Raw genomic sequence first — 25,928 nt, 5'->3', positions numbered from 1 at the left:
ATTTGCAACTGAGAAGTCAAAATGAGTACAGTAAACACGTTCTACTCCTGAAGTTAGAAATAACTTAGTGAAGATGCAGTGAACTATGTAAACAAAACCTGGTAGTAGCATTTGAGACTTAGTTAAGGCAGACAGGAAAGAGCTGATGGAAATAAAGGGAGAATAAGTAATTGCCTTCGAAAGGCTATTTAATATGAAAAAAACAAAAAGTAAAACTAATGCCCATGCACTGCTTGTTCTCAGAGCATGAGAATGCAGGGTCTGCACTTGCAGCTCAGCGGTGGAGTCCTTACCTGTGCTGTGTGTGTATAGGTGACACACACATGCGAGTGCACAGAGAATGAGGAGCAGGGACAGAGCAATGGCCTCGTATGTGGGTGTGGATGTAGTTCTCTTACCCTGTTTTAGGGCCTAAGTTCCTGTAGCATAAAGTAAATCATCTGCTATAGAAAGACAACTGTGTAGATTTACCTTTGTGCTGGAGCTGTCAATGTATAAAGCTGATTCTTTAGCATTAAATGGAAGCCCAACGAATGGAGGTCAAAAAGTTTCACTAGCAAGCAGCATGGGGACCGCTGGCCTCTTCAGACATAACTTGGCTACCGAAGAGTATGGATGAGTGCCACCTTGCTTTAACAAAAAGGGTTTTACTATAATCTCCCTGGCTAATGCTGCCAGGGAGAGGCCGTCTAGGAACATGGGCTCCTCTTACTGTGTTCTAATCAAAGCATTCGCTTTATGACACTCTATTGGGCATTGTCCAGATAGGTTTGTTTTAAATCTGTATACATTAAAAACGCTTACATGCTCAACCATTTGTGTGAATAGGTTGGTGGCGCTATTGTCGGTGTGCTCTGAGAGCAAGTGTAGCATCAGCTTCTCCGTTTCAAAAGCTCAAATCGTCCAGGATACGAGAGTAAAACTCTAATTCTCTGTCACCCAAACTATACTAGAGTATCAGTGCCTTATAAATCCAGCCTTTCTAAGCACAGTGCATCCGAGGTCTCTTCTGTCGTTTTCATAGCCACATGGTTTTAAGGTGTGTGTGTGTGTGTGTGTGTGTGTGTGTGTGTGTGTGTGTGTGTGTGTGTGTTAGTAAGATAAGTTTTTTAACTGGTTTCTTATCATCAGTAGTAATTGTTCCTTTCTAATTTTAGAGATGTTGGAAGTAGGTTACAACAAATTCAAGAGATTAGTGAAAGAGAAGCAGCTTTGAATACACTAATACACTGCAGACTAGGACACAGCGTAAAGACTGGCTGGCACACTGATTTGGTATTTTGAATGTCTTCCAAACTGGAGAAGTCCGTGTTCTCCTCCCCTCTAGGCTGGGACTAATGAATATTCTGGGCCTTGAAGCTAACCCGTTTTCTGATCACAGGCTCACTCGTAGAGCACATCACCTATGACTTTGCAACTCTCAGAGTCCTCAGAGAAGCCGATGCCAGCTGCCAGCCAGGGAGAGAGAGGCCCGGCGCCTCCCACTTATCTATAACTGATGAACTATAAGCCTCATACTGAAAATGGACCGTAACATATTATCCCTTATAGAGATATTAGAAGTTAGGCCATGGATTCCTGTGTGTGCTTGGCATACCTTTGGGAGTGTATGTAAAACACAGATTCTTAGAAATGAAGTTGTAAATCACTTTGTGTAAACATTTCAATATTAGTGGATTTAATCTATTGCACCTATTTATCAACTTCATTCTATTAATATTACAAGCACCTATGAGAATACTCACCCATTTGTCTGCTTAGCTTATAAAGTATCTCTTTTTATGTATCTCTGTCCCACATGAAGAAAGCAATTGTGTGGGTATTTGTTTGTTTTCTGAGAATACCTCAGCTGAGAAGGGAGCACGTTGTCACTTTGCATCTACCTTAGTGGCTATTCCCATTTCTGCTTCTATCTGGACCTCTGTGGGAGCCAGCCTCCTGAGGGCTTTCTGTGACTCTTAGCTGTTCCAAAACCCAGCAGCTGGAATAATGTAAATAAAAGTAATCCACTCTCTGAGCACACGTTATTGTTTAGAGAAGCTTTATTTATAATTGCCGAAACCTAGAAGCAGTGAATATGTCCCTTAGTAAATGAGTGGATGAACGTACTGTGGTATATTGGACAATGGAAAAAATGCTGAAAAGGAATGAGTAGGGGCTAGAGAGAGGTCTCAGCAGCTAATAACATTGGCTGCTCTTCCAGAATACCCAGTTTCAATTCCCAGCATCTATCTGGTGACTCACAACTATCCATACCTTCAGTTCCAGGGGATATGACACCCTTTTCTGGCCTCTGCTGGCTCCGGGCACACCCTCAGTACATACACCGGCATACACACAGCAGGCAAAACATTAATACTCATAAAATAAAATTAAAATTGAATTAAAAAAGAAAACAAACTATAATGCCATGAAGAGGGACAGAGGAAAGGTAAACTCATGCCATTATGTGAAAGCCACAAGTCTGAACAGACTACAGGGCATCTGGAAAAAAGAAATTGTGGAGGCAGATTAGTGAATGCACTTATTCTGAAAGCTGACTCTGGTCCTGTTATGGCCACTTAGAAGGTGGCAGTGGAAAGCTGAGGTGCTGCACACAGTTTGGAGGCTAGGAAGAGTCAATCAGCCTTCTTCAAGAAAGCCAACATATCAAATATTGCTGAAGACTTGTTCCTTCACATCTTAGCTGAGCTGGTGCATTCTTAGAAATATGGCCACTGCCTTGAGGTCACATCTCAAGTACCGTTAGCTAAGAGCTAGTGTGACCGTCTGGCACTTTCTGTGTGCCTGTACCTCCTTTTTCTTCAGTGTCTGTGATAAGGGACTTATCTTGCTTACTGCTGCCTTGTAGCCTTTTCTGGCACAGGATTAGACCCCAGATAAATGATTGTTGGGCAAATAAGTGGTAACTGGAAGCCAAATCTTTTTCCCCATTACAAACGAAGGCATCCAAGTACAGAAAACAAGCGAACTGCTGCATAATGACCAAAGAACGAGCACAATACTACAAAGTTAGGATGGAAAACAGGGAGGTCCCTTTCTCCCAGTGCACTCTGTCTCGGTGCTGGGAAGGAACCAACCAGGGATGGTTATGGAAGCATGCTACTATCTCATGGCTGTAGTCACGTGGTTCCCAGATCTATGGAATGCGGTCTGTATGCAGTCAAGAGCAACTGTCAGAAGAATGCAGAGCTGAGAGGGAAGCAGGTCCCACTCACAAGCGAAGAGGCTGGGGGCTCCCTGAAGGTGAGGATGCGGAAAGGTATCCCGTTGTTAGCTGGGTGGAGGCCCAGTAAGGTCTGAGGACAGGAACTGTAGTTTCGGCCTGTACACTACCGTGATGGAGAGTAAGGCAGGGAGGAGAGAAGGCTATGGCTGCAGCATGGTGACACTGACCCGACTGGAGCAGTGACAGTTAGCACAGAAATTAAGGATACATTTGAAGTAAGCTTCAGTCTTGCAAAGTCCTGAAAAGCACAAAAGGGAGAGAGTAAATGTGGCAGTGATCGGATTTTTGGAACTTCAGAATTGGAGAAACTTCAAGAAACTTAAAAGCTCTTTTGTCTGCTCTTCTTCCTGTCATTGAGAAACAGCGATCCAGAAATGTAAGGAAGTGTAGCTTGGTGACGCAGGCAAGCAGAACAAAGACAGACTCTTCCTGATCCGTCTACAGTTTTCTTTCTCTTGTGAAGGTTCTAGAAGGCAGGGGGATGGACACAGGAGATGCTGTGTGAGTATCTGTGGGCATAGCACTACAGGAGTGTTGATATCTCTGTCTGCAGGAAGCTAATGATGGCACAAAGAGCCCCAATGAGGAGGAGTTACAGATGGGGAAAAAGCAGGTATAGCTCAAAGATGGAGGCTGGAAATAACAGCTTTGTAGCAACCTGGGGAGGAATGAGCGATGGGGAAAAGGGAATGGAGCAGCAAAGGGAGCAAAAGGCAAGCTAAGGCCTTTGATGCTAAAGATTCAGGCCAATGGCTCTCATTAAGAAGCCAGTGGAAATAGAATCGTGGAAACAGAAGGCTCCATGAGGAAATACAAGCACATAAACCGCTCAACCTAGGAGTTTTACTGTGAAAGAAAATAGCAACTAGAAAAAAAGTCAAGGGATTATGTTTTCTAGGAGAGGAGGGAGCATTGAGAGATTACTATTATAATTTGTCTTAATTGTGTTTGTCTTTTGCAATGCTTGGGAGTCAACCTTGGGGCTTAGTACATGCTGGGTATGTGCCATAGTACTCGGAGCACCTCCCAGACCAACTTTTGTTGTTGTTGTTGTTGTTGTTATTTTATTGGGAGAAATTTCTATCTGTAGACAGAAGAAAAGGAGCCAAAGAAGGCAGTATTTGACACAGCTGAAGGCTGGCAAGATCAGCTATGGTTAGAATGTTCAGGATTCAGAGAGAGAGACTCAGGGGCGGGGCAGCGTGTGTATAGTTGCAAGTTCGTTCAAGCTACTGTTTATGGAGAGCTTCTCCCAGACCCATGCATGTAGCTGCGTCTGCTCTATATCAGTTAATCCTCACCACAGCCTATCAGGCAGACACTCTTTCTTTTTAAGCTCCAAATTACATGGAAGAAAAGGAAGGGTTGATGGGTTTAGGTCATCTAAGTGGTGAGTCTGGACTTCAAACTCAACCACATCCCTCTTTGAGATTTGATGTATCTTATAGCATTTTTATTGAGACAGGTAGGAAAGAACACATATATATTACCTTAAATTACCATGGAAGTAGTCATCCTGTGTGCATATAAAATACGTTGGCTAGAGCTTAGCACAAAGTGCAGTAGATGCATTAGTTACTAATCATAATTTTTAGCTGGAGAGTGTCAGCTCAAAGATTATGGAAGAATTCCTACAATGTTCTTTCAGTTTTGCCCTAGCCCTGGGCAATCTCTGAGGTTCTCCATTCAACTCTTCTATCTCCCTTTCCCCAACCGTCACCATCACTTGGACTGGGCATACCACTTACTGCTTTGGGCCTTTAGTTCCTTATTTGTTGTTATTTTTGAGAGATTGAGGGGCGATTCCTATTTTCTAGGCTAGCTTCAAACTCTGTATGTAGCCAGGGAGGATGACCTTGAACTCCTAATCCTGCAGTCTTCCCCTCAGCACCAGGATTACAGGTAGGCTTCACTGCACCCACCCTTAGAATACTGGAAGAGCAAGTAAAGGGAAGATGGCTTTTAGAAATATGATTAGTGGAATTGAGTGTTTAAATAAGCTGTAGGAGAGGGTGGTGCTTAAAAAACACAAATGATTGACCATTGTCTTACTTACTATTCTATTGCTGAGAAGGGCCACCATGACCAAGCTGGGGACTTGCTAGAGGGTTAGTCCATGATCATCATGGCAGGAAGTAGACGTGGTACTGGAGCAGAGAGAGAGACAGACAGACAGACAGACAGAGACACACACCTACAAGACACACATTTTATGTATATGAGTTTGCTGTTGCTGACACACTAGAAGAAGGCATTGGATTCCATTACAGATGGTTGTGAGTCACCATGTGGTTGCTGGGGTTTGAACTCTGGACCTCTGAAGAGTAGCCAGTGCTTTTAACCACTGAGCTATCTCTCCAGCTCCTGGTGTGATCATTTGTAACCTCAAGCCCAACCCCAGGGACACACCTCCAACAAGGTCACACCTCATAATCCTTCTCAAAGAGTCCCACTAACTAGGGACCAAGCATTCAAGCATATTTGTCTATGGGAGCCATTATTGTTCAAACCACAACTTTCCTTGTGTTCAGTCACCAAGTGTTGCACGCAAGAACTCCATTAACTGAAGTTAGAAATATGTACATGAAGGCAGTGGCCCTGGAGGAATGTAAACATGGCATTGTGATCCCATCAACTTCTTTAAAGTATTCTAATAGTCAACACAGAAAATTCAGCTTCAAAGGGGTTTATGACAATAAGACGTTACCTTGTTCACACCTAAGCTTCTGTGATTCTGTCTTTCCAGAGGCAAGCATTTTTAGCAAGTCTATTATTTTGTTTTGTTGTTTTCAATTTTTGGTCTGTTATCTTTACAATGAGCCTGAAGAATCTAAACTGTGAGACTGTAATACAGTTAGAAAGGAGGTAGGCTGATGATGGCCCTCTATTAATAGACTACTCCCAAGATATTTTCCAGAAGTGATGGATATGTTTCTCTTTCTACCAAGTCAGACTTCTCATTCTCTGTTTTCTCATTGTGGCTGAGGTATATACTAAGGGACAGCCTGCTAAGGAAATGTTACTTAACCACTCTGTTAAAAAGATAGGTCTGTGGCAGCCAGAGGCCTGTGTGGAGAATGATCAGTTAAAGGAACTTATATAAGTGTCTTTAGTAGGATTGGGTTCTTCACTAAAGCAGTTTGACTTTCAAGACCAAAAATACACCCTTTCATGATTTAGTTGTGAAGCCAGAGTTGCTTCACAGCTGGCACTTGTTAATATACTGAGCGTTGACAATGGTGATTGGTGTCACCTTTTTTTTTTTTTTTTTTTTTTTTTTTTTTTTTTCAAGACAGAGTTTCTCTGTGTAGCCCTGGCTGTCCTGGAACTTACTGTGTAGACCAGGCTGACCTCGAACTCAGAAATTCGACTGCCTCTGCCTCCCAAGTGCTGGCATTAAAGATATGTGCCACCACCGCCCGGCTTTGAGGACTCTTTTTTGAGGACCCTATACTAGACATTATACTAGACACTTTATGTTAATACTAAATTTACATGTAATGTCTCTGTAAAGTTTATAAATAAGGAAGTTGACCTAGAGAAAGTCCTCTGATTGCAAGGCCTGTGCTCCATGATTTAGAATCCAGACAGTATTCAAATATTTGTTTCTTTGGAAGCCATTCACTTCTTGCCTATTGGAAGTGGTCTTCCCTTCCATCCACCTTGCAATGAGTGAGCACTTGACTAACTTTGTATTCCATGTTAACACTTGCCGTAGTTAGGGGTTTTATTGCTTCAATGAAACACCATTACCAAAAACCAAGTTTACTAGAAAAGGGTTTATTTGGTACACTTCCATATTGCTGTTCATTATTGAAGGAAGTCAAGACAGAAACTCAAACAGTGCAGGAACCTGGAGGCAAGAGCTGATGCAGAGGCCATGGAGAGGTACTGCTTAACTGGCTTGTTTCCCATGGCTTGCTCAGCCTGCTTTCTATAGAACCCAGAACCACCAGCCCAGGGATGACACTACCCACAATGGGCTGGACCCTCCCTCATTGATCATGAATTAAGAAAATACCTTAGAGCTGGATCTCATGGCAGTATGTCCTCAGCTGAGGCTTCTTCCTCGCTGGTGACTCTAGCTTGTGTCAAACTGACACACAAAACCAGCCAGTACAAAGGAGGAAGGGAATTCTGGCCTAGCTGGGGTCATCCATAACTGCTAGTGTTATTGAGAAATAACCTTCACTGAGTACAATGAAGGAGTAAGAAGAAATGAGAAGCTAATCGTGGGGGGTACTGCATGTGTGCTCTTTGGTGTTTTGAAGGAAACTTGGTAAGACATAGTGTAAAGATGGGTTTAAGGATTCCTTCAGGAAGGGCTCTCTGTAGGGTTTCCAGCCATTGCCAGAGCATCCACATGTAAACAACTAAAAATGTTGAGGAACATACTTTGTAAAGGCCTTTTCATGAGTTACTAAGGAAGGAAATACAAAGGTTGGTGAATTCAGCAGGCACCTGCAGCTGAAAGCCATTTGCCAAACAGATGTCTTAGTAATGCCTGAAGTACTGAAGACGAAAGGATATGGCTGGGATTAGGGGAAGTGGTCACAGAACTTCAGAGGATATTGGTTCTCAGAAGTCACCCCTCTGTGCAGACCCAGGCCTGTTGGCATGTGCATCTTTTCTGCCTGAGCACCACTTCTCTGACCCCATTCCTGGTGCTAAACAATCTTCCTCCACAAAACTACAACCTCCAAAGGCTATATATATCCTTGGTGGATGGCAAAATAAGTGTGCACTTTCCCATATCATTTTCAAGGAACATGGCCTTGCCTGTGGGGAGAAGAGAAGCGGGGAGGAATCCCTCTTCCAACACTGCCTGTTAAGCTGGTCTGACTTGAGTTTACAGGCTGAATTTGTATTTCTCTGTTGGGGGTGGGGGGTGCGGAATGCCATGATGGGAGTGTCCCTATGGGACTGACACAAAGTAGCACTAGTCTTCTGGGAAGGAACCCACTTTCAACCCTGACCTCTAAGGATTTTTCAGGTACTGCTCCACAGTGAATAAAAGAACAAAGATCTTAAGTCACACAAAGCAATAAGAGATGACAGGAGTAGGAAGTACTCTAAACAAAAATGTGAAGATCTTAAAACTGTTGGAAATGTAAACTGAAGATTTATTTTTTTAAGAAAAAAACTAATAAGTAAAATTATGATGATTAGAATTGTGCATTCAGTGGGTGACAAATTTGAGCATAACTAAATAAAGAATTAGAGAACTGGAAGGTAGGGCTTTTTTCAGAAAGCAGAGAACCCAAGATTGAGAATTTTGAGATAGCTTACTAAGTATGGAAGAAAGTCAGAAGGAAAGGCAGGCCTGATGGCTGAAGGCAGCCCTGATGGCTGAAGGCAGACCTAATGGCTGAAGGCAGACCTGATGGCTGAAGGCAGACCTGATGGCTGAAGGCAGCCCTGATGGCTGAAGGCAGACCTGGTGGCTGAAGACAGGCCTGATGGCTGAAGGTAGACCTGGTGGCTGAAGGCAGGCCTGATGGCTGAAGGCAGCCCTGATGGCTGAAGGCAGCCCTGATGGCTGAAGGCAGGCCTGGTGGCTGAAGGCAGGCCTGATGGCTGAAGGCAGACCTGGTGGCTGAAGGTTTCCAGGACTAGTGAAGTAGAACAAATTGCAGGAACAGAATGAATCAAAATATTCAACCTCGATGTAGCTCATTCAAAGTGCAGACTCTCATGGCTGCAGAGAGGCTCCTCAGTGCCAGAGACGATGACAGATCCCAATTCAAAGGACAGTTCTTCACATGGTGTCCTCATGTATGGAGGGGGAGAAAACCTTTCAGACTAGAATTCCATACTTTGTAAAAGGATATTTTAGAAACAAGGGTAACAAAAAAATCTTTAAAAAATAAGAAAGATTGACAAAACTCAAGAAGCTTGCCAAATTAGTCATTAAGCCAGGCATGGTGGTGGTCCATGCAAGAGGTAGAGGTACACAGGTCTCTTAGTTTGAGGCTTGTCTGGTCTATGTACTTCCAGACTAAACAGACTACTTGATGAGACGTAGTCAGAAAATGAAGACAAAGGAACAAAAGAAAGGAACTCTGTCACTATAGCTTCATGACAGCATCTTTTCCTAGAATGGCTGAGCCATAGACACAAGCCCCGGTTAGTTCTATTTCGAAAGAGAGAAAAGGGGGAAATTTACAATCCACATAAGGAAGAAGAAAAAATGAAACTAGGTAATCATACAGCAGGAATGAAATGGAAACCCTAGGAACTGTTTGATAGCATTGTCTTAGTTTGTGTGTGTTTGTGTGTGTGTGTGTGTGTGTGTGTGTGTGTGTTTGTGTGTGTTTGTGTGTGTGCATATGTGTAAATATATTATTAATATTATTAGCTGTAATTAATAGTCATAATGATAAAATGAGGACTGCTTTTAATTTAAATAGTCTGAAGAATGTGTGTTGCACAGAAGGAGGATAAATTTACAAACAGTATTAAGGTAAACAGAGGAAACAGACAAAGAATATGCCAGGCATGGATGTAGCTAGGAGAAAGAGGAGAGAGGAGGAAAAGGAGGAAGAAGAAGGAGTCAGAATAGTAAAGCAACATCTCACATGTTGCTGCCCTGCTGATGACTAAAGTTCCATACTAAAATAATCTGTGTCACAGGGCTTTAGTGCATCTGAGTGACAGCCCTGTTGGTAACAGAGCAGCTTACAGTCACATAGGAACTGAACCAATGTGTGGTGTTTCCACCAAGAGATGCCAGGCTGCCAAGATTTTTTTTTATCATCCCAATGAAATTAAGAAGAAAACAATGTCACCAAAATCCCCTGATGAGAGCCCGATAGGACTCTTGTATTTCATATTCAAATCGAAGTCATTGGTTGTTCCTTGACATCTTCAGTTGGTGGTTGGTTTATTGGTTTTAACAGCAGTACTATCTTCATAGCATGTTTTAACACTGGAGAGAATTCCTAGCAAGATCCTGCTCAAGTCCCATGTTATTACCATTCTGTAGTCATATTCAAAAGTTGAGATGATGCTTTGAAACATACCAGAGTTTTGGTTTGTTTGTTTGTTTGTTTTTGCATCTCATCCCAGTTATTTACCTGTAAGCAGTTTGTGTTTTACTCGAAGTATATTACATAATTCCCCACCCCCTTATTAATGAAACGGGGTATTGAGTCTAGGGCAGAAACCCCAGCTACTGCCAAGCTGTGCATGGAAGGGTTAACTTTCTGAGGGGAAGCCAAGAGGAATGCTAAGGGATCAGGCCATGACACGCTGCCCATTGTTTGCAGCTCCAGATCAAAATATACAATTATGCATGCCAAATAAATTCTAAACCTGTAAGGTTGGGAAAGGGGGTGGCTCTGACGACAGGTGCCAGAAGCATTAAATAACCTCCTCAGACAAGGTGCACCACTGTTGTCTTGAATACTGTGGGGGTCCCCCAGTCTGGCATTTTCCCCTATGCTAGACAATGTGCATTCACTGCTGGAGTCTCTGTTAAGCCCCAGTCCCCCAGACCTGCTGGCTCCTGGTGCCCGACTGACACAGAGGTGCCTTTGTGAGTGTAATTACCTTTCCCTGTATTAGAAATAGTCTGTTTAGAGCTATGTTTGCAGGTACTGCTAGAATAAGCAGGAATTAGCATGCAAAAGGACCTGCCCTGTCTCTGACATCTTTATCAGCACCATTTCTAAGGACTGGCTTTCCTGCCTACAGTTAGGTTGCTAGGTCTGGTGGAATACAACGTGATAAAGACCTTTTAAAGGAGGTAGGGGTGTGTGTGTGCGTGTGTGTGTGTGTGTGTGTGTATGTGTGTGTGTAAGAGACAGGTGGAGGGCAGTCTTGTGTGTTGGTTCATGAAAGTCTCCTGCCCAGCAAAACTGCTGGAGTAAATGTGAACGGATTAATTCGAGCAACTTAAGAATTGATTAAAGCTCCTTTGGGCTTTTAACTGTTTCCACATCAAAAACACAGGAGGAACTGAAAATTGTTCTTTTGTTGTGAGGATACTATGGCCAGCAACCTCAAGCTACTATTGACCCCTGTCAGTTGTGAACCTGAAGTGAGCCTACCTTTAAAGATGCTTGCCTTATCTGTAAGTAGCCATGTGATAGACAGCATTGGAATAGTCCAGAATTGGAGTAACGTCAGCTCAAAATTATTTGCATATTAGGTTGCCTGGAAATGCTTTTTATTGCTTCCATCTGTTCCTCAATGAGCCTTTCATTAAAAAAATAATAATAACAATTTCCCTTCTTCAGAGATAGAGGGTACTTCAGTGATTAGGTTAGAAGGTTGTATTTTGTGTTTAGTAATTTTCCATATGTGATTTTACTGTGTACTCAGAAAATTCAAGGCCAATCAGAGGATAAAGGAAAATCCACCTAGGTAACTAGTGAAAAAGAAGCCAGAGACTCTGGGCGTTTTCATACGGAAGCAGGAAGAAGAAGGATTGAAATGGCGTGGTCTATGTGATTTATTAATTTTCAGTGGCAGAAGTTGTGATCTCCACATTGCTGACACAGGCTGCAGAGCAACACGGCTTGTCTCTTTGTTGCAGGGTCACCTGTAGAGTATGACCTGATCACTTAGTAAAGACTTTATACACGGGGGCACCATGTAGAATTCAAACCAAGCAGCTTCCTCTTTGGAGATTGGCGGGGGTGGGGTGGGGGTGGGGCTGGGAATGGGTGTTGGCCACAGAATGAAGAATTTATCAGGCGATCTGGTAGAGAAGTATTTTCTTCACCCTTGGAACCTCCTGAGAGCCCTTTCAGCATCCTGGTTCCCTTTCCATTGTGTGGGAGCAACAGGTCAGGGATTGCCTAAGGCAGCCCTGCAAATTGGCACCTGCCTTTGTGACTAAGACCTAGAAGGAAAGAGAAGTGGAGAAAAGGAGGCCAGAGAAATTGAATAGGTTTTGAAGTTACCTGCAGGAAGATTGGCCGGCCAGGAGAGGCTAAGGTCACCTTCTGACTCCAGCCGAATGATTTGCTGAAAGGAGTCTCTTGAACAGGGACAGGTTTAGGGAACAATAGAGGTAGGTACCAGAGGAAAGGCGAAGAAACACAATCCTTCTGCCCACATTTGTCCCTCTCATTTTTGTGACAGTGGGTATGTCACAGGACAGTGACAGGCGTTATTCATGCCTTCCTGCGGCCCCTTCCCTCCTCTGCTCCTGGTGTTTGAGGATATAAAGTTGTTCCAGTGCTTAGCACTTGCTCCATCTAATGGAGCGGAGGCTCTTCGGTCGAGTATTCTCCCTGTCTGAGTAGGTAGAGAAGCACTGTTAGGCTTCACTTGCTAGCGCAACTATGCTGGCCTAGGGAGGTTTGCCTCCTGGCCTGTTCCATGTCTCTTGTATTCTCATATCCTTGGCAGCCTAAGACCTCTAAGAAAGCCCGTTTCTTCGGGATTGTATAAATTGACCACACTGCCTGTTTCTTGAAAGAAGATAGCCTACTCCTACTGAGTGCTCATAGTGTACAGATACTACTCCTACTGAGTGCTCATAGTGTACAGATACTACTCCTACTGAGTGCTCATAGTGTATAGATACTACTCCTACTGAGTGCTCATAGTGTACAGATACTACTCCTACTGAGTGCTCATAGTGTACAGATACTACTCCTACTGAGTGCTCATAGTGTACAGATACTACTCCTACTGTGTGCTCATAGTGTACAGATACTACTCCTACTGAGTGCTCATAGTGTACAGATACTACTCCTACTGAGTGCTCATAGTGTACAGATACTACTCCTACTGTGTGCCTTAGTGTTACAGGTGCAGCTCTGCTTTTCTGTTTTGTTTCTTTCTAAGTTGATTTCTTACCAGGGCACTTGCCTTCAGTCTTTATTCATCCCTTCAATCTCCTTACTTCTTCTCACAGGGATGTACAGTTGACTCATGCTTTCATGAAAGGAGGGGGATAGTCTGGTGTTGGGGAAGTAGGATGTTTCTTGGGGAACTCAGCTGTTTTGCATGTGTCCTTGCTCTCCCCATGTCCCGGGAATGTTTTCAGTCCGTGTTCCTTACCTTCTTATGCTTGGCCTTATATCACATTAAATCTACAGAGCCTGAAACAGACTGATCTTGCTGTTTTATTTTTATTTTTATTTTTTTAGCTTTAGCATTCTGGTACAAAATAACTGTTTTCTGCTATAGTTTGTTAGTTGAAAACGAGTAATGGATCTTTATTTCAAAAATGGAAATTATGGTTTTGCTTTTGAGAGTATTTTTCAAAGAAGCAAGTTAGTGCCCTTCTAGAAAGCTAACTTATTCCAAAGTCTAGTTGTTTTCTCTCCTCCTGACATCACCAAAGCAAAACTTCCAGACATCAAGAACATGCCTGGCACCCCCAGATTTTGTTAAGGTGTTTTATAAATTAAATCAGGTAGTCATCCCTGATCTCTGATTTCTTCCAATCTGAAGCAAGCAACACCAACACTGAAATGGTCAGGTATGTAAGTATGAAAACTCAGAACAGTATGGAGAAGATGTAGATAGGATGGAGCCGTATGGAATCTATACCTGTCCATCTTCTCTCCAAAAGATGCTCAATAGAGGCGGTAGTGTTTGGGGGTTAAATGAATGAAGAGATTGTATTTAAAAGGTCGGTGTCCCCCCACAGAGCTATCATCAGAGAAGGTGAAGAAAGACCGGGACACCAGGACAGCTCAGATGAATGGAGCGTTGATGTCTATAGCTGACAGGAGTTAGGTTTATCAGCGAGAGGCACCTGGAGGAGCAAGACTTTGAAAGGGGTGAGAATATAGGAACCTATCTGCAGGACACCCCAAACCTAGGAAAGTCATAAGAGTGCTAAAGGAGCAAGTAAATAAAGTTACAGACAACACATCTGAAGGCGGAAGGGGATCTTCCTGACCAAAACAAACCAAAGCCATGCAGCACTGTGGGTTTAAGGAAGAAAGGAATGAGCCAGGACAACTGCAGAATGGCCTGAGCTCTGGAGTTGTGCTTATATTCCTGTTGACAGTGCTCTAAAACATTTACTGTGCCGTGGCGATCTCTAACGTGGTAACAGTAGACTCCAGATTAAATGTATAGGTTTTTAAATAACGTAATAGTCTATATCCAAATTTCTCTAGAAAGAAATTATTTTCCTTAGCAGAAACTATTATTAGCAAAAAATACTAACAGAACAGAGGTCTGGCTATGACATATAACATTGGAGACCTTTACGGCTAGAAGTATATATGGTAAAAAAAAAATGTAGAAAGAAACAAATCAATTAAGAAATCCTCATGATGGGAGGGAACAGGGTTTTGTTTTGTTTTTCCCCCAAGGGGAAAACCAGGAAAGGAGATATCATTTGAAATGTAAATAAAGAAAATATCTAATTAAAAAAAAAAGGAAATCCTCATGATTTCTTTTGGGAGTATTGTGAGGTGATTTTTTACTATAGGGAGGGAGCCATATTTAACTGATCTTTATTGGCATAGCTTATTTAGTGTGTTTCTCATGGACAGCACACATACGTGGACAAATAACTAGAACTCACAGGAAAGCCTGAGACAAGAATCAAGCTAAAGGAGAAATGAAAAGGGGGTGACTAATTTCCTGAGATTATTTAAAGAACAAGTCATAACAGAAGCACTGGGTGCTCCATGTAGATATCAGTAGATACTTACACTGCGCTCTATTTCGAACCTCCCCAAAGCTGAGAGCGGGGAGACAAATCTCAGCATCTTCAGGTTTTGACTTCTATGCAGTTACCTCTAAGATGGCATTGGAACACGACCTCCAGATAGATATGCGGCTGATAGATAAACATCCTGGGCATCAGGCTTTATGTGTGTGAAATGAGGACTTAACAGCATTCTTATTTTCTATTCAGCATCTAATAGTTTGGAGAGTGACGACCTACTTGTATGAGCTGACTGGCAACACAGTACCTGAGGGGTGGGGTCAGCCCTTTTTCTAATACCTTCATGCAGAATGAGCACATAAAGTCTCCATGGGTCAGTCAAAAGAGGAGTATCCACATCCAGTCAGATCTGGACAGCATCCAGATTCCAAGCTTTTGTTCTGGTTGGAAGGTTAAGCTAAACTCGGATTAAATTTAATAGGATTAAGTATAAAGTTCCACTTGTATTACTTGTGTAAGACAACTAATTAAGTTGCAGTAGACCTGGGCTAATAACAGTTTCTGTGAAAAAAGACTGAAGGTTTTAAATATACCCCGAGATCTCAGTTGGAGTCGGGAGTGAAATGTGTTTGGTAGGAAAAGTCAGTTACAATGAGTGACAGAGGAGTAGCGGAGAGAGAGCTGTGACTGACTGGAGCCGGCATCAGACAGGAGCTCTCGATACTGTACAGCTAGACCTCCAAGTGTGTCATTGGATGCAGCTAGATCTGTTGAGTCTGGATGGATTCGTTATTTTCTTTTGGGAATCTTTATAATTGGTGGAAATTTGGAGCATTAGAAATCAACGAAGGAAACAGTATTAAATCATTAAGTGTTGAAAAGATCATTTCCTTCCCACTCAGCCCACCTAAGAAATAGTGTATGTGTTGTAGCTTGCATTGTAACACCATTACAATTACAAAAAAACTACATTTTTTCTTGGTATCATCAATGCTTGGGGGCCTCAGCATGGCATGATTTTGGCATCAGAAATTATTTAGGGAAAACTTCACTTCTGGAATTAATTGTTCTACATTGAGTTCTTAAATGTGTCAGAATTATGGTAAATATTTTAGGGTAGGCACTCATCAATATTTCATAAACCCTAAACAAGGAAAAGAATCTAAGAACTCTCCAAAAAGATATATTTTTATGTACATGTAACTTTTTTCTGGGAAAGCCTCCAACACTTTGATCAGATTCTCAGACAATACAAACTTGGCCCTCTCCCTTTGCACGCTGCACACTTGCCTCTCTCCTCTTGTATATACAGAGAGGCACCTGCACTGTTGCTGCCTGCCATACTCTGAGACCAGCCAACAGATCTTCCTTGAAATGCCAGCGACTTCCACCCATTGAGACTTGAAAAGAGTCACAGACAGAGTTCCAAAACTGTTTTAAGTGAAAGCTCAGCCTTAGAGTAACTGTGAACTCCCTTTTCCCATGTCTTCACACCCTATGACAAAGCTAGTTGTGTTTGGAAGAACAAGACGCAGGCTTGTTGCTTTGAGAACTCAGGTTTCGTTTTACTGTTCCCCTTCTCGGTGTGTGAGTACAAATTTGGTCTTCTCCAGGAATATTTTGTTCTGAGGTAAGTTCCAGAGATGCCTGGTCTTCTCAATGGGATGTGTGTTTCATGTGGTTTTTCTTCTCTTTGCAAACCTCATAGGGTGCCAAAGCATGTTTTCTGCGGGACATTCCTTTCTCGGCCATCTACTTCCCGTGCTATGCCCACGTGAAGGCTTCCTTTGCCAATGAAGATGGGCAGGTCAGCCCCGGAAGCCTGCTCTTAGCTGGTGCTATTGCTGGTAAGTCTTATCCATGAAGCCCTGAGCTTTCCCACCACCCACCCCGAAACCCTCCAGGATCTAGCCTAACTCCACCCATGTTACAGAAATAGGATTTTTTTTCTGACAGTTTTCAGCTGAGTCTATATAACTTTCTTTGACTAGCTTCTCGAAGGCAGATAAGAAATTAATTTGTATTTGGCCACATTAGATTATTAGAAGAATTTTAGCCTTTAGAAAGTGTTTGCTAGTGATTCGTTCATTTTTATTTCTTTGTTTCTTTCGTTTCTGTGGAACTGATAGATTCTAATTCAAATTCCGAATTATTTCCTAATTTCACTTAGTAACACAAAAATAAAAAATGGTTTGACCTAAACTTTTTAAGCTCACACCCTAAAGGTTATCTAAACAAATGATTACGTGTAAGCTTGTCTAGAATTTAAGCAAAAGTTATTATTGTATAGTTAAAAGAAGTGTAATAAAACTGGAAGTAACTAGGGTGATTAGATTTAGTTCTTGAAGTGGCTGTCAAGTCAGGGGCTAGGTGTATTTTAAGTGAATCACAGAAGTGACTGTCTTCTGTCTTTAGTGTTGTGCTGGAATAATTATGAATATTACACAAAAAATAGGGACTTAAAAACAGATACTGACTATCAGCACAGTGGAAGAATCAGTGCTTGACTTTTGGGAAGCTCCTTGTCCAGAGAAGCTAAGGGATGAATCTGGCTACATTAGCTCTTTAAGTGGTAACAAGCTTATCATGGGTTAACAAACCCTAGGGCAGTCCTGAGCTTCCTGGCTCCAAACATTTTTGGTAGACATGTTATGCTCATCCTATTGGAGGTTAGGCTGGGTAACAAGATTGGAGGTGAACCCCAGCTTCAAATTGCTACTTTATGCCTCCATCTTCTGCAAGAACTACAATGGCAGGAAGCTGTACCATTTCTCCTTTATCCTTTACATTTTCTTCCTCAAGGGAATGGATGCTGGTCTGTGAGCCAGGCCTGCTATGTCCAGGGTGCTTGAGGATTTTAGTTGCTTCAGTAATAAGATCCAAGCACCAACACTAAGGAAGCAAGAGTTGGGATACAGAATCCCCATTTCCATTTCCAGTTCAGCCATTTATGCGCTGTGCCCTAAGTTTTTGTTACATATCTATACACGAGGAAAAATGGAAAGAAGGCATTATACAATTTATTTCAGACTGGCCAATTGAAATAAGGTTAGGGACACAGGAAAAGTAAGTGCCACTTATTGATGTGTGACCTTTGAAAAGTTGTTGCTTCCCAGACTTGATTTCCTCAGCTTTGAATAGAGATGATACTATAGAGTTAAGAATGTGTCACAAGGAGAGGAGCATCATGGGAGCTCTTAGCATAGTGTCTACCATGGATCAGGTCTTCAGGAAGTATGTAGGCTGAATCTAGACTCTACAAGAATTGACCCATTCAATCATTGCACAAGTACCAGAGAGGAGATTAAGATGAGATTAAGGGTGACTAGTAAAGCTCAGCTCAGGATGGGCGACTCGGTCTTCATCAAACCATAGAGAATAGTTCACTCTTCTCTCAGGGAAAACAGGCACTGGGAACCAATTTCATGTCTGTGTAGGAGTATGCTAGCTAGCCCATGTTACTAGAGCTGAACATTTATTCTCTTTTATTTTTTTTCCTGATTATACAGCTTGTGGTAAAATATTTAGAAAGGGTAAATATTATCCATGATTCTATTACTAGAAGAGGGTTTCTATTTAATTTAAATTTTTATGAAAATTGTTCATGTATTTTATGAAGATATATATGCATACACACACACACATACACACACTCTGTACACACACACACACACACATACACACACACACACACACACACACTCATGCCCGGGTGTACAGAGCCCAGAGGACACAGTGAGAGAGTCAGTTTACTTTCTACTGTGTAGCTCTCAGGGATCAAACTTGGATTGGCAGGTTTGGCAGCAATTGCCTTAACCAGTGAGCTATCTCTCCTGCCCTTTTGCTTTTGCCTACTTTTGTGTTTTTTGATAGAGTTTCAGTCACACTGTACCTGTCTTTGTTCTTCTCCTCATCAGCATTGTTGACTATTGTAGGGTGGTGGTTAGTGGCATGTGCTTTAGGATCTGGCTGCATGGGTCAGATTCATTTCTCCACTTAGACCTCTAGGACTCACACAAGCCATTGACTCCCTCTTGGCTCACTTTGGGAGATAAAAAACAGACTAAGTTTCACTAAAGAATTTAGTGGAATAAAAAGACAAAGATTTAAAGTAGTTGACATCATGTCAGTATTCAGAAATGTTCAAGTCTAGTGATTTTCTTATGTGTATAATTTTAAACTCCTTAAACATAGTTTTAACTGCTGGATAATCATACCCTTATTTTTCATTATAATTTTTGAGATTATAATATAATTATATTATTTCCCTTTTCTTCCATCAGTCCTTCCTAAGTCTGTGTTGTCACCCCTTCCTTTCCAAACTGATAGCCTCTTTTTTTCTCTAATGGTTGTTACACCACTGTGTGTCTGTTGTGTTCTACATATATAAATTCAACCTGCTCAGGCTATATGATATTATATTATGTGTATGTTTTCAGAGTTGACCATTTGGTATTGGGTAATCAATTGGTGAGCTCTTTCTGTGGGAACACTATTTTTCCTGCTTTCAACATTCCTTAGGCATCTCTCGTTTTGTTTTGCTTTGTTTTTAACAGTTGAGGCCTTAAGCTTTCCCCTTCTGTGTTAGCAAGACTCTTGGCATCCTCCTTGTTCAGTTCAGACTTAAGTGTCCCTGTTATTAAGACTTCTAGTAGACACAATATCAAAGCAGACTTTATGTTCATCTGGCTCCCACAATCTGTCATCCCCTTTTCCACAAATCTCCCTGAGCCTTAGATACAGAAGCTGTATTATATCAGTTAGGACTAGGATCCACCACTCTGCATTTTGATCAGTTGTTGTTTTCTGTAATGGTCTTTGTCGGAAAGAGAAGTTTCCTTGATGAGGGTTCAGAACTACGGTTATCTGTAGGTACAAGGAAAAATATTTAGAATGTAGTTAAGAGATATGCTTGTTTACTAAACTGGCAATTGGAGGTTCTCCTCCAAGATCTATGACTTTACTAGTCCTAGGAGGTTGTCTAGGTATCCAGCAGAAGGCATGATTCCATTTGTTGGTGACCAGGCCTTAAGTCCAATTAGAAAACTGTTGATTACCACCAATGTATGTGTGCCACTACTGCACCTTTACAGTTATGTCATGCCAGTTGTTGTGGTTCAGGGGCATCCTACTTGGGTAGGACTATTGGTCTCTGCCTTTCTTTGGAAGCCTGCATGGTACTGTCTGGAACCGTGAAAGATGGTCCACAGGAAGAAGGCTTTTAAGTCATACTGCAGCTCTGGTCATCTTGGTCCTATGTCTGAAGTGGATGGTGTCTTCAGCCATAAAAACTTACCCTTTATGCCCTACATGGCAACCAAGGACAAGGATAATGTTTGGGATTCTTTTAGACAACACCGACCAGCAACTCAAAAGAGGGTGTTTCATGCTTTGTGTTAATGTTCTTATTAGATAGCATATGGCTCTTGGGGGTGGCATCATCAGCCCAGATAGAAAATTTTCATCTAAACTCTTCGTGGATATGTATACACTTATATATGTTATAGGTATTTTTCAGTTCATAGCTAATAGTAAGGCTCCTTATTATCTTTCCAGATATCCTTAGTTATTTTACTCTCCTTGCTCCTTCAGTGTTAATCTCTCTCTCCTCTAGTTAAAGCCTTCCCACATTCACACATCTGCGTCCCTCTTTACTTTCCTAGTTTTTATATACTCTCTTCCAAAGGTTTGGACCTAGGAACATCAGATGAGAGGAGACATGTAATATTTGCCTCTCTTTGTCTGGGATACCTCACTCGATATGTTCATTCTTTTCTTGATTTCATAATACCATTTCTTTCTTTACAGCTGAATAGCATTTCAGTGTATTAGTCAGAGTTCTCTAGAGGAAAAGAACTTAATAATGAATCTCTAGATAAGAGATAGATATAGATAGATAGATAGATAGATAGATAGATAGATAGATAGATAGACAGACAGATGATAGATAGATAGATAAAAGAAATGTAATGCCATACAGACTGAGTTCAGCTACTTTAACAATGTCTGACTGTGAACACAAAGTCTAAGAATCCGGTAATTGCTCAGTCCAGAATGGCTGATGCCTCAGCTGGCCTTCAGAATATGCTGGAACCCCAAAGAAGGGGGCTCTAATGCTGGAGAACGAATGCATGTACTAGCAAGGTAAGGGCAAGCAGGCAAAGAGCAAAAGCTTCCTTCTTCTGTTCTTTATATAGACTATCAGCTGACGGTATGGACCACATTAAAGGTGTGCCTTCCAAGCTCAAGACCTGGATCAAAGATGTGTGTCTTCCTACCTTAAAGGCCCGGACTAGAAGTGGATTCACCCACTCCAAACCAAGTTAAAAAATCTCTCACAGATGTTCCCTCCATTTCTGGATTGTAGTTCATTCCAGATCAGTCATGTCGACAACCAATAATGGCCATCACATCTATTGTGCCCATGAAAACACAAAGCTGATGTAAATGATGAGGACAATCCAGGATTTTAAAATGGAATTCAATAAAGAGATATAATCATATACTTCTTAATCACAGATACTTAGAACTGTCCAAATTACTGAAACTTTTATATAAGTGATTTAATCGATACAAAGCAAATCTTTAGGCCTAAACACTTTACCCGGATTTGAATTATATCTCCTTTCTGGAGAAATAGATTCTGGGAACTGAGGTTGCTAGTAGAAAGTATGATTGTTATTTGTTTGTTTGTTTGTTTTCACGTGAAACCACATTAGTCGTAAGGTTCTGGAGGCATCACCATCTCTGCTGGTGTTTAGCCCCACAGCCCTCCAGTTCCCTGTGCCCTCACCTAGTGTGCTAATCAGGGCTGCAACTGCTGCGCTGAAACACCACAACCTAAAGCACTTGAGGAGGAAACATTTTATCTGGCTTATACTTCCACATCATGTTTCATCCCTGGAGGATGTCAAGGTAGGAACTTAAACATGGCAAGAAACCAGAGGCAAGAGCTGAAGCAGAGGCCATGGAGGGGTACTGCGTACTGGCTTGCTCCTCGTGGCTTGCTCAGCTTGCTGTCTTATAGAACCCAGGACCATCAGCCTAAGGATTGCACCACCTACAGTGGGCTGAGCCCTTGTCCATCAATCACTAATTAAGAAAATGTCCCTATGGGTTTGCCTATGTCCAGATGTTTTGCAGGCATTTTCTAACGAGGTTTCCTCTTCTCAGATGACTATGGCTTGGGTCAGGTGGACATAAAACTAGCCAGTATACTTGGGATGTCTTTATTACTAACTCTGAGCTTCTCAGCTTAAAAACATGTACTTACTGTATGTTTTGGGGTGCATGTCAGGAGCAGGTTTTTTTGGGTGTCTATGGCTTGAGGTCTGTTTCAAAATCCTGGGAGGGAAGAGCTACTGGCACAGAAGATTTGATAATTGAATAATTCAATTCTTAGCACCTTGAGAATATAAAGTAGCGGAGACAGATCTGGGTAGTGAAGTGCACATACGTATACAACTTTCTTCCTGAAAGTCTTAAACTGCGAGAAAATACGGCAGCACCCATACTCAGAAAACAACCATTCTGCATCTGAAACTGATGATGCCACGGGCCAGAACTGGCATGGAAAAACTATTGATAGTGTAAAGTGTAAGCGGAGACTCTTGACCTCCGAGTAAACAGAAGAATGTATTTTGAAAGCAGGAAGCCAGCAAGCTGCCTTTCTGGATGCATAGCCAGCCTGGCCTCTCCCCATGCCACCTAGAGCTTCAAGCAACATTTGTCTGCAAGTTAAAACTGAGAGCTGTAACGTAGAGAACTAGAAAATGGGCCATTGGCCTGGTAATGGCTCATGTAGACCTGAGGGAAAGCATGACAGGGCTTAAGCTCATGTCAGAACTTAACCACAGGTGTGGCGAAACATAAATGAACAGCTTTTCCCCAGCAGAGTAGAAAATGAGGTGCTCTCACTGCATAGTTCCAGCTGCCTTTCTATGTGTCAGCATTTGGGGAAGCTCGGCCCTGTAGCCTGCCTTAGCCCCTTTGGCATAGAGCGCTCGTCCATCCAAAAGGGAAAGCAGTAGGGAAGTAGGACTGGAGTATGGCAGATGCCACCCTGGACTGAATGCAATCCCTGGCCAGCCTTTTATTTGATCCCGAATATCAGTAGACAGCCAGCCATCCTCAGACAGGAAGGGGCAGCAAGGGAACGTGAACTGAAAAATTACAGAGAAAACGGTAATTTAGGGACCCCAGGGGAACTTGCAAGAACTGTAATTGGAAGCTTGGAGGGGGAATTCTTTTTATCTTACTTTTTATTCTAAAATAAAAGTAAGTACACAGGAAGTTGTAAAAAAAATATAGTAATCTTTCACCCACTCTTCCTGGGAATGTTGTATCCTTCATAACAAGGTCAAAATCAGAAAATGGACATGTAACACACGTCAGAGTTCCGTGGCATTTTTACTTTATTTTATGTGTCTATTTGAGGATGGACCCAAGGGTCGAATGCAATGATTACTTGATTGTCTGAAGACGGTTTCTCATTAGGAGGACTGAGGCTAACCTTTGTAGACCAAAGTGGCCTTGAGTGGTTTTTGTTTTTTAATTAATGAAATGACCATCGAAATTAAAAATCTCTACAGCTCTGAATGATAGAGCAGACATGATCAAAGAAAACCAAGCTAGGCCATATTTAATGGTGCTTACCCATAGTCCCAACACCCAGGAAGCCAAGGCAGGAGAATGAAGAGTTTGAGGACAGCCCGGGTGCCACAGTAAAAACCTGTCTTAAGTAAAGAATGAGGAAAAAGAGAAGAAGACCTTTAGGAAATAAAAACATGGGAAAGATAACCCCCTAGAGTATGGCATAAAAATACAGAAATGAGAAATCAGAACCGAAGGGGCACATAACATAGGTCTACTGTCTGTTTAAAAGCTATTACCTTGATGTCAGAATTAGGCAGGACAAAAACAGGTGAGGAAAAGATGGGTTTCTAGTCTAAAATAATACTTCCCACTTGCCCAGGACATGCGGTATGGACTGCAGCAGTGTAGCATCCAAGGGGAGAACAGAGCCTGCATCTGCTCTGTCTGCAAGGGTGCCCTTTTCTGGAGCCAGATTAGGAGTGAACTTAAGAAAGACACCATGGGATACTTGAAGCAGTGTTGACAGAGAAAAATTTGTGCCGGAAAAGTGAAAGCTGCGAATCGATTCAAATCGTTTCTGACACTGGTGTTTGTACTTACTGTGCAAAAGAGAGCTGTTGGGAGACATGTGAAGGAAAGAAAAGGGCCAGAGCGAAAGTGGCTCTCTGAGGGGATGTGAGCATATGAGAGTCACATCCGTGTAGCAGATGCATACATGCCACAGCTATGTCACGGCTATGTATATTTATCTGGTGGAGAAATGGAGATCAAACAGGAAGTAACTGGAAGTGGTGGAGACAGGAGCATACACAGGACACGGATTCAGTGAATTATCAATGCTTTCAGTTCAGCTTTAAAAGGAAGTATAAGCAGCTTGAGATTTTTCTCTCTTTTTTTTTCCCCATTTTGGATTTTCAAGACAGGGTTTCTCAGTGTAGCCCTGGAACTCACTTTGTAGACCACACTGGCCTCGAACTCAGAGATCTGCCTAGCTCCTGAATGCTGGGATTATAGGAGTGCACCATTGCTAAGTATCTTTCATGTTTCCTTTCATCATGTCAGAAGATAAATTCCTGCCTCAAAATTACAGTAATCCCTCCAAGCTGATTTTCCTCTTTCTTAATGAATAACTTTATCATGTTGCTGTCAGTCACCAACCTAGTAGGTCGATCATATAGCTAATAGCCAAAAATGTAATGGAGAAAGCCTTAGCTTTGACCTAAAATAAATAGGTACTAAACCTTTAAGCCTTACATGGAAAAAACACAGTTATTAATCCTAATATGATACTTATAAAAATTAATGTCTCTGCCCCCAAAGCTGTCTGGATTCACCAAGTCAAGTTTTCTTCTTCCCATCAGTGATTGTCTGTAGTTGCTGACTGCCTAGAAATCCTACAGTTAGTTGTTCATACAGGGTGCTAGGCACCTAGTGTCATTTCTGTTGCTGAGGCGATGGGTAGCCCCCAGGGCTACATATGCATGAATCATGTCCATAGTGAATCAAACAGGCTGCCTGCCCTCTTCCTGTGAGGACACATAACATACCTTCCTACCTTCTGGTCTCTTCCTCTTCCACACTCAAGCCATTTCATCAATGTAGCTTAAAGCAGAGAATGACCTGGCAGATTGATTCATAATCTTTGCCCACTCAGACTTGGAAAACCAGTAGCTGTCTGATGACCAAGCCCTTTGCAGGACCTTTAACTAGGCTAGCCAACTTTTACAGTAGCTGAACTCAGTTTTCCAGGTTTAATGTCAAACCCACTCCCCCCTACACACACCCCTCAGTCTACGCAGCATGTCCGTAACAGTTCCGAGAGCTTAGACATCACCCATTTGGGGACGTGGGGGCTACAGGCAAAAAGACTGGGCTTGTATTTGGGTTATAGGATTTCTAGCACACAACCCCAACACACATACATACATCAACCTACTTTGCCAGGCATCTTATTAAGTAGTAGTTCATATGTTTCTTTTAGCATTTCATTCAGGCATTTTTATTCTCGTTGTATATATTCTTCATACTCTCCTCCAGCATTCTCTTGTGACCAGGAAATGAGTATGAAAAGTACCTCTGTGGAAAAAAAAAACATGTCCTTTGTTATTGCCCCAGTATCTTTCACAGCACCACATGACCACATCTGCAGTGTAGTTAGGACTTCATTTCATATCTAGAGGAGACTCCCTGCTAAACTCTTTCTAAACCAGGGAGTGAAGCAAAATGGCCAATGTGAACAGTAGGTTTCTAAGCATAGTTTGGGTTTCCTTTCATCATGTCAGAAGATAAATTCCTGGTTCAAAATTACAGTAATCCCTCCAAGCTAATAGGAACCCAGTGCTGCTTCTTAGATGAACACTGGATAGTGAGTGAGCTTCGCATATATAAAGGGCAGTGTTTGGGTAATGACTGTTCCTAAGAATTAGTGTTAGAGGGGTTGAGTGGAGATGGAAGGCAAAGAGATGCTCGCTGCTCTTCTGGTAGAAATAGGAGCATGTAGTTCACAATTACACC

General features: G+C 42.1%; 1 protein-coding gene across 3 annotated transcripts in view; it reads left to right on the top strand.

Moving 5' to 3' along the window:
* Positions 1 to 25,928, top strand: part of Slc25a13 (solute carrier family 25 member 13) — a 173,661-nt gene that overhangs the window by 145,064 nt on the left and 2,669 nt on the right. For 2 of the 3 annotated variants that reach the window (XM_031381131.1, XM_031381132.1), the window contains exon 15: positions 16,528 to 16,666. In XM_031381131.1, coding sequence (XP_031236991.1) covers positions 16,528 to 16,666 — 139 coding nt within the window. Of the gene's footprint in view, positions 1 to 16,527; positions 16,667 to 21,016; positions 21,323 to 25,928 lie in introns of those variants that run through there. The other variant, XM_031381133.1, reaches the window with a different exon arrangement.

The sequence above is a fragment of the Mastomys coucha genome, unplaced genomic scaffold (assembly GCF_008632895.1).
Source record: "Mastomys coucha isolate ucsf_1 unplaced genomic scaffold, UCSF_Mcou_1 pScaffold20, whole genome shotgun sequence".
In the NCBI taxonomy this organism is placed as follows: domain Eukaryota; kingdom Metazoa; phylum Chordata; class Mammalia; order Rodentia; family Muridae; genus Mastomys; species Mastomys coucha.
This window is presented reverse-complemented; position numbering and strand designations above follow the sequence as displayed.